Source organism: Paroedura picta, chromosome 1 (genome assembly GCF_049243985.1).
Source record: "Paroedura picta isolate Pp20150507F chromosome 1, Ppicta_v3.0, whole genome shotgun sequence".
In the NCBI taxonomy this organism is placed as follows: domain Eukaryota; kingdom Metazoa; phylum Chordata; class Lepidosauria; order Squamata; family Gekkonidae; genus Paroedura; species Paroedura picta.
In genome coordinates this window covers 167,241,827-167,254,720 of record NC_135369.1, presented here as the reverse complement: position 1 = coordinate 167,254,720, position 12,894 = coordinate 167,241,827, and the positions used below count along the sequence as shown (strand labels likewise).

The following is a 12,894-nucleotide window of genomic DNA, read 5'->3' as shown; positions in this document are numbered from 1 at the left end:
CTCCCAGCCTTATGGGCAAAGCTTTCAGACGGCTGCCTTACCACTCTGCGCCACAAGAGGCTCTTCAGCAAGCATGTACTAGCTGTAAAAAAGAGAAAGGGAGAGAGGGAGGGAGCAGGAGAGGGAGGGAGAGAGAGAGTAATAGAAGAGAGAAAAGGAGAGGGGGAGAGGGAGAGGGAGGGAGAGGGAGAAGGGGAGAGGGGAGGGAGACAAAGAGAGGGGGGAGGGAGAGACTAAAACAAGCTCACCTTTCTTTTTTCCTTTGCAAATTTCCAACTTCTCCATTTGATAGAGGGCAACGATTTCCGGGTAAGCTGCCTGAAATAACGACGACTCTTCCGTTGTTTTTATAAAAGGTTCTGCAGGCTGATCATCCGCTGTTGCATAATGCTCTGGATGAATACGCAAAAGACATCGAAGCATGCTATCAGATTCTTTTAAAAACAGCAGCACCAGAGCTACAGACTGGAGGGTTCTGCCCATAACTCTGCCTTTAAAAGAAAAGCGAGTTATTGATTATGGATCTTTCCTATTGATTCTGAATGAAGAAGCCACGTGGTAGGAATCCGTCGTCACAGTTTGGCAGTCACAGGCAATCTCTGAGCCTTATCTATAATTATCTTGTATGAATCCCATAAACAATGGGGCCACCATTTCCGGGGGGCAACATAAAGAGGAATAAGCTGGACCTATGGCAACAACTATGCGCAGAATCTCAGTTTAAAAGTGATGGTGACATAGTATGACAGACAAACTTATTTTAAAAGTTGATGTCTTTGGTTACTTGAGATGGTGTGGTGAGAAAGGGAAAAGGCCAGAATGTGATGTGTGTTGATCAGGAACAGGAACATTGTTTGATGCCAAGATATGAAAATCTAGCTCTGGTCTCAGTGTCTCCCCAAACAGATGTTCTGGAAATCCAGGGCCATTCTTCTTTCATTTTTAATACTGCGGTATTTTGAAAGTGGTCTCTCTTGACAGGACTCGTACATACTGCATCCCCCGTATTTCAAGCATTGTGTGATAACCCCCATAGAGAGAACAGCACCCACCTGGCTTTTGCCACTCAATTTCAAAACAAGGAATCCCGTTTTTCGTTCGCGTCTTGACTATCCTGTGAAAGGAGGAGAAAACAATCACAGCAGTATTAACCAATGCTGAAAGAAAAACTGCTTAGGATTGTAAAATTGACACAACGTGTAACATTTAAGGATGTGTGTGGGGAGGGATAAACGTCCCGTGTATCTAATGCTACTCAAAAAACAGCAACCACCGAAGAACCAGCTATGTGAATATGGCGAGTTGCTTGCCTTGGCGACAACCCCCCTCAAAAGGCTGAAGAATGTATGTGAATCATATGAGTCTTTAAGGTATAATCAGCCCCACTCATATGAGTGCACTTCTAGGTTCAGTTTGGGACCTTCATTGGCATAAACTATAAACATAACAAAAAGAAGAAAGCAAGTACAATTTGGGCATTACAAAGGGAGGCGTTCCCCATCAGAGGATTTAACCTTGTGCTTCCTCACAGCAATTAGAAGATACTGGCTGTTGCGGGTTTTTCGGGCTGGGTGGCCGTGATCTGGTCATTTTGCCAACAACTGTGGCTAGCATCTTGAGAGGTAGGGCATGGCAAGATAGCTCTCCTGTCTACCTCTGAAGATACCAGCCACAGTTATTGGAGAAGCGTCAGGGACCAAAACTACCAGACCACAGCCACGCAGCCCAGAAAACCCACAATAGCCAGTTGACTCCGGCTGTGAAAGCCTCTAACAATCCAAATAGAAGATATATTAAAAGGTAAAGGTATCCCCTGTGCAAGCACCGAGTCATGTCTGACCCTTGGGGTGACGCCCTCTAGCGTTTTCATGGCAGACTCATTACGGGGTGGTTTGCCAGTGCCTTCCCCAGTCATTACCGTTTACCCCCCAGCAAGCATGCTGGGTACTCATTTTACCGACCTCGGAAGGATGGAAGGCTGAGCTGGCTTGCTGGGATCAAACTCCCAACTTCATGGACATCGCTTCAGACAGCATTTCTGCTGCCTTACCACTCTGCACCACAAGAGGCTCTTTTACTAGTTTACTAGTAAACAAGTAATGAAAGGGTGCTGGCCCAACAGAAGATATAAAACAGGTCTCTTATTGGGATACCCATGAAAGTTGTGCAGAAGGGGCTAATTAAAGAATCCTGCAGTTTAACATAGAAGTCACCATAAAGAAAAACATGGGATACAGATTCAAGATTTCTGACTCTATGTGGACAAAGTCTTTCATGATAAGGAACAGTGGCAAATCTTCCCAAAACCACTTCTCAAAAGTGGGAAAATACCGCAGAGCAGCAGATCTGTACTCACTATGACTTAGCCTTGGTCCGTAAGCCCGCTTACAAATTTACTCCCATATTTACAAGGTCACTTTGGCCATGTCCACAGCTTTTCACGGGTAATCCCCACTAGAAGAGGGCATTGTTGACGACTGATCTGCATAGTTCCACAGACTGAAGGAAGGCAGCTTCCTCTAGTCTAAAAATTCCCAAACTGGGCAGTACATCCCCCCAGGGGGGCAACGGAAGGATCCAGGGGCAGTGAGGAATTTGGGGGCAGTAGGGGGGAGGGGGAGGAATTTGGGGGCAGTAGAAGGGCAGCAGCCTGACTTCAAGAAGTGGGCTGGATGGAATCATATTGCTGCTGAGCTCCCCCCACCCCCCAATTCTCTCCTTCCCAGGCTCCACCCCAGTTCTCTAGGAATTTCTTAACCCAGGGTTGGCAACCCTTCCCCAGAAGCCTCCATCTCTGGGAGGCAGGAAAAGCCTTCTCTTGCTTGCTCCTGGCCATGAGATTTTCCATTGCTTGCTTCTCTCTCTCTTTCTTTTCCCATCTGCCTTTCTCCCCAGTAAGGATCCAAAATAGCTTTTACAAATGACTTTTACAAAGAACTTATATATATATGTGTGTGTGTTTGTATGTGTGTTTTGCAGACTAAACTAGCTCTGTGGCAAACCTAAGGGTAGAACAACTTAAAACTAGAACAGAACTGCCCCTCAGCTTGAGGAGAAACTGGCTCTGTGGCAAGCCTAAAAGTCAAACCTGAAGCAGTCTCTGAACTAAGCGCATGATTCTTTGGCTCCTAAATGGGGTCATGAAGTCTGCATGCCAATGATTATTAAAGTGTTGAACTAGGATCTGGGAGACCTACATTTGAATGCCACTCGCTCTCAACCACACCTGCCTCACAGGAAGGAAGCGAGTGCCTGCCTCTCTGTGGATAGACTGTCCCGTCAAGGGCTGAGATGTTGCCACCTGCTCTGCCTTACGAACGAGGCAAGCAGTAATTGCAAAATAATCCAACCTCACAATATCTGTGACACTTCATCTGGGTATATTTTGTACAGTGTAAGCCAATCTGGGCCTGTATTGAAAGAAGAAGCTTATAATAGCCCTAAATCAATACAAGGTTGTTGTGAGGATAAAAGTAGAGGGGAAGGGAATGATGTCAACAGCTTTGGGTCCCCACTGGGGGAGAAGGACAAAGGAAGTAAATAACTGCACATGCTGAATTTTTCAAGGTTAGAACCCGAGGACTGATTTAAAGTTTCTGCAAAGGTGAAATCTAGCTAAAGGGGAAAGGAAAAAGTGTCTTTCGCCCTTTCATAATGTTAGAAACACGGTGCATTTTCTCTTTGGACGGATATGGAGAGGAACACAGAATGAATTCTAACAACTTTCAAAATGAGATTACCGAAGAGCCTGCAGCTGCCATGGGTCGGTGTGGCCAGCCTTCCTTCTGTTCATGTCGTAGTACGCCAGAAGAGCACACAGCTTCTCGCACGCATAGTGCCTGGGCCAGTCCATTTTCTCAGACGCGAACCTCTGCAAGTGTGAGCAATATTTTAAACAAGCCCATTCAAAATATTAATATGTCATGTAACACATGTGCGTAAAGAAAACGCAGGCAAACTAACAGGCAAAAAGAGGGGGGGAACCACATTAAGAAACTGATGACACCCAATACAACATAGAACAAAAGCATTACAATGAGATGGGGGCCCACAAGGAACCATGGGAGGGGCAAACAACTTGAGAATCCCGACTACCCTTCGTAATCTTACAAGATTTTCGAAGCACTCAAGCATTTGAGCAAGCTAATTTTTCCCTTTTTTAAATAGGCCCTTAGCTGCTTTCAACGTTTCCCCTTTTCTGGAGCATATCTAGTTCTCAGCTGGCTGTACTTTTATGATTTTTTTTTACTGCTTTTGTTTTGTTTACAAAGTTATATTTTTCTGCAAACCTGCAGAACTTTCTAGACATGTAGGGACCTTGACTTCATCTGAGAGTGGGAAGGAACTCAGAGGTTGAGCTGTACCATAAAATAATGTAAAACTTGTTAATTATTTATTATAGTGCACAATTAATAACATAATAAAAACTTAATAAAAACTATACAGAACTAACAGCACATAAGACCAAACGCGTTTCGAACCTACTGGGTCTTCCTCAGTGGTCCGAACTGTGATAATACACTCTCTATTAAAAATATTTATATTAAACTCTTTATAAAGTGTAGCTGAGTGGTTGAATGGGATCTGTAAATTACGGCTCCAACAAATATATGTAAATTTTATCCTTTTTGGAGACCACCTCCACTTTTCGCTATTATATAATTCTGTGCTGAGAGCGTATCTCATGTGTGTCAGAAAAATAGCTGTATGAGCCTCTTGTGGTGCAGAATGGTAAGGCAGCAGACATGCAGTCTGAAAGCTCTGCCCATGAGGCTGGGAGTTCGATCCCAGCAGCCGGCTCAAGGTCGACTCAGCCTTCCATCCTTCCGAGGTCGGTAACTTGAGTACCCAGCTTGCTGGGGGGTAAACGGTAATGACTGGGGAAGGCACTGGCAAACCACCCCGTGTTGAGTCTGCCATGAAAATGCTAGAGGGTGTCACCCCGAGGGTCAGACATGACTCGGTGCTTGCACAGGGGATACCTTTACCTTTATATAGGCATTGGATACACTGCTGGCTAATAACAACAAGTAAATAACAGATTTGCACTGCTACGTTCAAGTACACAGGAAATAGAAGAGCTACAGATTACAAATAGATATTATCAAGGAAAAACGCACAAAGACTACATCTATAGCCAAAAGAAATGAAAAGTCTTGATAGGCTCGAGAAGTGGGCTAAACGGAATAAAATGTTCAATAGGGACAAATGTAAAGTTCTGCATTTAGGTAGGAAAAACCAAATCCACCAATATAAGATGGGGGAGACTTGTCTTGGCAGTAGCAAGTGCAAAAAGGATCTAGGAGTTTTAGCAGATCACACATTGAACATGACTCAACAGTGTGACTCGGTGGCTAAAAAGGTATCAAACGGAGTATCGTGTCCAGATCATGGGAGGTGATGGTACCACTTCATTCTGCTCTGGTTCAGCCTCACTTGGAGTACTGTGTTCAGTTTTGGGCACCCCAGTTGAAGAGGGATGTAGACAGACTGCAGCGTGTTCAGAAGAGGGCAACAAAGATGGTGAGGGGTTTGGAGACCAAGACATATGAAGAAAGGTTGGGAGAGCTTGGTCTGTTTAGCCTGGAGAGGAGACGAATGAGAGGGGATCTGATAACCATCTTCAAATATTTAAAAGGCTGCCATCTGAGGGTGTTAATTATTTCATACACTGCTATGATTCAGTGTTACTTTCTGAAACAATATTGTCCTTTCAAGGTTTAAAGAACTTTTGGGGGAAAGCTGTACTCGGCAAACTGAATTCAGCACACGTGATCAGCTAACTGCAAAATTCCAGTCCTGCATACAATATCTGTCAAGAAGGAAACTATCACCATGGAAATTACACAGTATTAATAGATAAATATTCCCAGCATCGCAATGACCTGAATCTTCAGAGGCAGCAATGGAAAGCATGTTTCTAGACAGCTTGCTATAAGAAGTCCAAAAGCTACAGGCAGCTCAGGAAGGAGAACAAGGCAATTAGGAAAGGCAGCTCTACATTTTTAGATATACAAATAAATAGCTATTATAGTAAGCACACCCAGTGTATGATATTAGTTACTAAGGCAATAGACTTGGCAAGACATCTTTGCCTTTTGAAACCAAATGCTAGAACATTTTACGACTATGACTACTACTACTACTACAACTACTACCAGTACTACTACTACTAGTAGTACAAGACTTGTGCAAGACTACTACCACCACTACCACTTCACTACTACTTTACTACCATTTTATTATTATTTCATAACTACTTTACTATTACCTTACTATTACTTTACTACCACTTTACAACCATTTCACCACCACTTTACTATTACTTTACTAATACTTTACTATTGCTCACTTTACTATTACTCTACTAATACTTTACTATTGCTTTACTAATACATCACTAACACCACTATCATTTTACTAATACTTCACTATTGCTTTACTACAACTTTATTACTGCTTCACTATCACTTCACTAATACTTTACTATCGCTTTACTACCATGACTCTACCACTGCTTTACTATCACCTCACCAACACTGCACTATTGCCTTACTACAACTTCACTATTACCTTACTATTACTCTACTACTACTTTACCACTGCTTCGTTATCACTTCACTACAGCGGCATTATCACTTTACTACTTCACTACAGCTTTACTACTGCTTTACTATCACTTTACTACTAGTTTACCATTGCCTTGCTATGACTTCACTATAGCTTCACTATCACTTGTGATAATAAAGCAGTAGTAAAGTCGTAGTAAAGTGGTGGTGAAGTGACCACCACTTTACTATTGCTTTACTATCACTTTACTACCACTTCACTATCACCATACAACTTCACTACGGGTTTACTACATCTTTACTATCACTTCACTACAACTTCACTATTGCCTTACTATGACTTTACTACTGCTTAACTATCACTTCACTAATACTTTGCCACCGCCTCACTGTTACTTCACTTCTGCTTTACTATCACTTTACTAATACTTTACTACTGCTTTACTAATACTTTACTATCACTTCGCTATAAGTTTACTATTGCTTCACTACAACTTTACTAATGCTTTACTGTTACTTTACTACTTCAGATAATGAAAAGCAGGATCTATAAAATAACTACTAACAAGGGGGTTTGGAATAGACAAAACATCTTATCTTAGTTAGAGAAAAAAGGTGATGTTATGGAGGGATGCCTAGCAAATAAAATAAATACACATTAAACTCAAGAGCATCCAAACAAGGACAACAACAGAACAATACGTCAACAATATACTAATGCTAAGTGAAACAGAAATTTCAGCACCAACTAAGCCTGTAAGGGGAAGCTGTTCCAGAATCATCACACACCATGTTCAAAAAGCTCTCTCCCATCTCACCTCCCCCTAACTCATTGGAGGCACAAAGAGCACAGTCCCCATAGATGCATTCAATGACCAAAACTGGCTGGACAATATAGAAGCAAATGGTTCTTCATATATCTTGGCCACAAACCATTATGGGCTTTAGTGCTCAAAACCAGCACTTCAGTGAGAAGTGGTATACAAATTGAATAAATAAATAATATACTAAAAGGCAATCAAAATCTCTCAATACAGAAATAACATGCTCACCCCATGGGGAGCTTATCAACACCCTAGCCAAAACATTTTCGATCAGGTACTTTTTCTAAGTCATTTCGTGAAAAATGCAGCTTCAGCACGTTGTGTTAACTTCCATGAAACCAGGATGTCAAAATTCACGAGTCACTTTGCAATGGAATTAGAACACAAAATATTACAAATGTCTATAAACAAGATCCAAATGTTGTGGGCTCTACTCAATTAAATCTTTTACAGGAATGTGTGTCAAGCTTTTAAGGTGCCATTCCAATGTCTAGAAACAGATTTTGTGGTGGGACTTCTAAAACTGCTGGATCAGAATTGTAAAAGTTGTGCAGCAACACTGCTTTTGTGATTAACCTGCTATGATTTCACATGGTGTAATGGTTAGAAAACTAAAATGAAATGTACAATTAGGCAAATATGTTGAAATACTGAAGATGGAACAGACATTAGAAGGTGATAGAAGAAGAAGAAGGGTTGGTTCTTATATGCCGCTTTTCTCTACCCAAAGGAGGCTCAAAGTGGCTTACTGTCGCCTTCCCTTTCCTCTCCCCACAACAGACACCCTGTGAGGTGGGTGAGGCTCAGAGAGCCCTGATATCACTGCTCAGTCAGAACAGCTTTATCAGTGCTGTGGTGAGCCCAAGGTCACCCAACTGGCTGCATGTGGGGGAGTGCAGAATCGAACCTGGCATGCCAGATTAGAAGTCTGCACTCCTAACCACTACACCAAACTGATAGTAAGATTCTAGCCCAATAACACCTTAGGCACCAAGAATTTGAAGGTATACATTTTCAAGAGTCAAAGTTCCTTTCATCAGGGAGGAGCTTCGGCTCTCGAAAGCTCATTCCCTAAAAACCTTGTTGACCTCTAAGGTGCTCCTGGGCTCAATTCTAGTTGTTCTACTGAAGACTGACACAGCTACCAGCTGAAATAATCTAGGATGGAGCAGAGTTGTTCTTTCTTGCCCCAGAGGGACAGACCAGAACCAATGAGATGAAATTAATTCAAAAGAAATTCCGTCTCAACATCTGGGAGAAGTTCCTGACAGAGCAGTTTCTCAGTGGAACAGGCTTCCTTGGGAGGTGGTAGGTTCTCCATCTTTGGAAATTTTTAAATGGAGTCTGGATAGCCATCTGACAGAAAGGCCGATTCTGTGAAAGCTTAAGGGGGTGGCAGGTTACAGTGGATGAGCAATAGGGTTGTGAGTATCCTGCATAGTGCAGGGGGGGTGGACTAGATGACCCATGAGGTTCCTTCCAACTCTATTAAGTGACAGAATCAGAACTCTAAATGCAGCATTCAATTGACTTGCATGCACAGTCAAAGAGAACTATTACATTAATCAGTGTAAAGACATAGAAGAGAACAACAAGAAAAAGGAAGAACAAGAGATCTATTGTACAGCATCAAAGAAATCAAAGCATCTGACACCTGTTGAAATTGGTCAGCCTGATCAGAGTGAGTTGTCCATAAAATTCCAGACTTCTCTCCCACGTTGTTAAAAAACTGGCACACAGCAAATAGGGGTTGGCCGGGATCCTAATTAATGTATACTTGAATCATACGTATCAAACGCACATGTCATGAATAAGGTAAAGGTATCCCCTGTGCAAGCACCAAGTCATGTCTGACCCTTGGGGTGATGCCCTCTAGCGTTTTCATGGCAGACTCAATATGGGGTGGTTTGACAGTGCCTTCCCCAGTCATTACCGTTTACCCCCCAGCAAGCTGGGTACTCATTTTACCGACCCTCAGAAGGACCGAAGGCTGAGTCAACCTTGAGCCGGCTGCTGGGATCGAACTCTCAGCCTCATGGTCAGAGCTTTCAGACTGCATGTTGGCTGCCTTACCACCCTGCGCCACAAGAGGCTCTATGTCATGAATACACCTGTCTAAATAAAGCTGGAGTGTCTGAAGTGCTCTTTTTCGTATCCTGCTTTTTACTTTGGAGTTTGTGCAAGACTTGATAATATTTTGCATGTGTTGGACCGCAGTGCAAGAGTCCAAAGTTTAACTCCTATTGTTCTAACTTATTGGGATATGCTGAACAGAGGAGAGCAGGGGGAAACACCTAGAACCATTTTGAGACATCTAATTTCCAAACCTGTTCCCTACCACTGTGGTGCATCATATTTTTTAGAATAATCTTGAAGATTATATATTTGAAATAATTTACTTGCCAGTTTAAATCCAATGACGGTGTCAATTAATGTGTCAATTAATTTGATTTTCAAACACGGTGAATTCAGAATGACAGAACAGTCTACCCAAAACAACAACTCAATCAGTATAACTAAAACTGGTGTAAATTGGAGTTTGATGGGAATAGCAAGGATGGAAACTCTACTACGATGAATGTTTTTGGATAAAGTTTCAGGGTATTGGTTTTAATGGAATCGTAAAAACTCAGCTGATAACAGTCAGGATCTTCAAAAGTTGTATATCTGTATTAAAAATGAAATTATATAACTTTTATTGTGCACAATTTCAAAAAACATGTAAAACATATATACAGCCCATAGGCTATTGCAAAACAGTGAAATACATGCACTAATAAGAGAACACACCATTGAAATTTTTGGCAGCCTTTGGAAGAAAGCTAATGGCTATATGACATTTTCATTTATTGATTGGTACTTTACAGCTTTAGAGCCTCTTGTGGCGCAGAGTGGTAAGGCAGCCGTCTGAAAGCTTTGCCCATGAGGCTGGGAGTTCAATCCCAGCAGCCGGCTCAAGGTTGACTCAGCCTTCCATCCTTCCGAGGTCGGTAAAATGAGTACCCAGCTTGCTGGGGGGTAAACGGTAATGACTGGGGAAGGCACTGACTCGGTGCTTGCACAGGGGATACCTTTACCTTACTTTACAGCTTTTACTTTGGTGCTTTTATTGGCTGCTATACATATTTTATATGTGTGTTATAACCAAGACCTCTGAAGAAAGCCCTACACCGGCTGAAACATGTTAGGTCTATTGGTTCATATAGTCCCTAGCACACTGTATTGCAATAGCCTATGGGCTGTATATATGTTTTTATGGTTCCAGTTCCAGTCTCCCCCCCCCTTTTTTTTTGTAATGGTTTAAATGGCCTGTATTCTAGCTGCGTTGTCTCTGGCAAAGGGAGTTGGGGAATCTCATCCTACTTCCCCTTCCCATTACAGATCCTCACTTTGCTCCCCTCCCTAATAGCTCATCCACCTAATACAGACAAAATTTCACTAGAGGCTGCAGTTGAAAAATGTGCTTCCGTGAATGCTTCCCTCCTTGCACTAAATAGTATCCAACACAATAGTAGATTGTTGTATTTTCTCTTAAAATCCAAGCCTCAGGTCCCATAATTTTTCACTGATCTTAAACACACCCATTTGAATATGCATATATTACTAAATGTACTCAAAACCATTATGCATGCATTACTAAAATAACAATACTAACATTTTGTTGGTTATATCGATTCCAGGATATAGATATCACAATACTATGTCCCTAATACCAACTAGAGCAATAATGCCCCCCCATTTTGATACAGATGCTAGAACTCCCCTTGAAATACAATAGTCAGTGACCACCTTTTTATTACTTCTTATATCAAGCCATGGCACTTGCATTTTGTAGTTTTAGTGTCTTGTCTCACAACTTTTCGCTGCTCCACATAAACCAATTTTGTTAGGTGATGGAAGAATGTGGAAGTATAAATAAAAAGGACATAAGCTGTTCCCGCAGGATGGATATATAGAGAACATTCTAAAGGAACAGGCAATTTCTTCAGCCAGCATTAATCAGGGAGAGGTCGCTGGCATTAGGCAGCACATTTACTACGATACATTATAAAATTATTTAGCTTATTATTAGTAACATAGTTCGGTCACAGTTGGCAGGGTGTCATTTGGATTTTCAGGCTTTAGTGCCGTTTCTGATGGCCAGGGCAAGGCCCCTGGTATTAAACTGGAGGTGAATAAACTTGAAAGTGCATTTTATGTCTGAGTAGTTTGTTTCGTTTAGTCTGTTTATTTTCAATTAAGAAATGCTGAAGACAGTATACAACACACACAGTGAGCTTTACTCAGTTATCACCTATACTCAGTTATCACACACTTTACTCAGTTATCACCTATATGCATCAGATACTGCATTATATCCTAGCATTTTGTATATCGATTGTTTTCCAACAAGGATGGATTCAAATGAGTAGCCGTGTTGTTCTGAAGTAGCACAATAAAACCAGAGTCCAATAAAATCAGAGTCCAGTAGCACCTTAAGACCAACAAAGATTTATTCAAAGCGTGAGCTTTCGAGTGCAAGCACCCTTCATCAGAAGCACTCGAAAGCTTCTCCTTCTCACGCCTTGAATAAATCTTTGTTGGTCTTAAAGGTGCCACTGGACTCTGATTTTATTGCATCGAAGATCTTTCATCTGATCATTGCTTGTTCACATTGTGGATACACACACACGACATTTTAGCCAGCAAAATCTGTACCTGAAAGGATAACAAATTTGGCCTTTGGCACTTATACAACTTCGTGAGCTTGTCTTTACTGACGAGATACTCTTGGATAACCTGTGGGGGAAAAAGAGGGAGAAGCTGTAAGAGATGTTTAGGTAGGATTCTAAGAAAGTAATTCATTTTGTTTTAACTATGTATATGTTTTTAAGGTTGAACCCGCCCTGGGCATTGGAAGGGCAGGCTAGAAATAAAAATGAGCATTCTTATTATTTTAAAAAACTTGTTTACTTACCTCAGGAAATGGAAAGCCTTCACACGCATTAGCCTTTCTGCAAATACAACATGCATGTGAGAACTGGGTTATAAACGTGCTCCCCAAAGCAATCAAATGCCGTTCACGGGAGAGTATGCCTACTTTCTAATGCTGTCCTCCACTATCCTCCCTTGTCGCGTGCTCTCTGAGAAGTGCCAGTCGCAAGGGCAGAGGTGCGTCGCCTTGTGGGGTCGGCAGAACGCCACGCTTTCACAAAGCTGGCATCCAGCACGCTCGTGATCTTGAAAGGAGCCTAGCAGAAAAAGAGAGGAAAGAAACGAGTCTCAATGCTGCATGCATGTTAAAACTGGCAAGTTTATATTCCAAAAAGGCTTGTCGATAAACACATCTAATTGCAAAAGCCTATGAAGTGCATCTTATGCCCCTAAGAATCAATGTACATCGAGGCCAAAACAAAATGAAAGCTTCACTTCTCTGCTCAAGCCCTCCAACATTTTATTAGCAAGTAACGAAAATGATTGGCTGGGATCCAGTGAACCGTGAGCAGAAATCCGATTGGGAA

At 41.9% G+C, this 12,894-nt stretch overlaps 1 protein-coding gene across 5 annotated transcripts in view; it reads right to left on the bottom strand.

Annotated features, from left to right (window-relative positions):
- Positions 1–12,894, bottom strand: part of GEN1 (GEN1 Holliday junction 5' flap endonuclease) — a 48,521-nt gene that overhangs the window by 7,565 nt on the left and 28,062 nt on the right. For all 5 annotated transcript variants that reach the window (XM_077311202.1, XM_077311193.1, XM_077311210.1 and 2 more), the window contains 6 exons: positions 12,474–12,624; positions 12,351–12,387; positions 12,092–12,172; positions 3,741–3,871; positions 1,053–1,114; positions 249–392 (listed from right to left, as the gene is read on the bottom strand). In XM_077311202.1, coding sequence (XP_077167317.1) covers positions 249–392; positions 1,053–1,114; positions 3,741–3,871; positions 12,092–12,172; positions 12,351–12,387; positions 12,474–12,624 — 606 coding nt within the window. The remainder of the gene's footprint in view (positions 1–248; positions 393–1,052; positions 1,115–3,740; positions 3,872–12,091; positions 12,173–12,350; positions 12,388–12,473; positions 12,625–12,894) is intronic.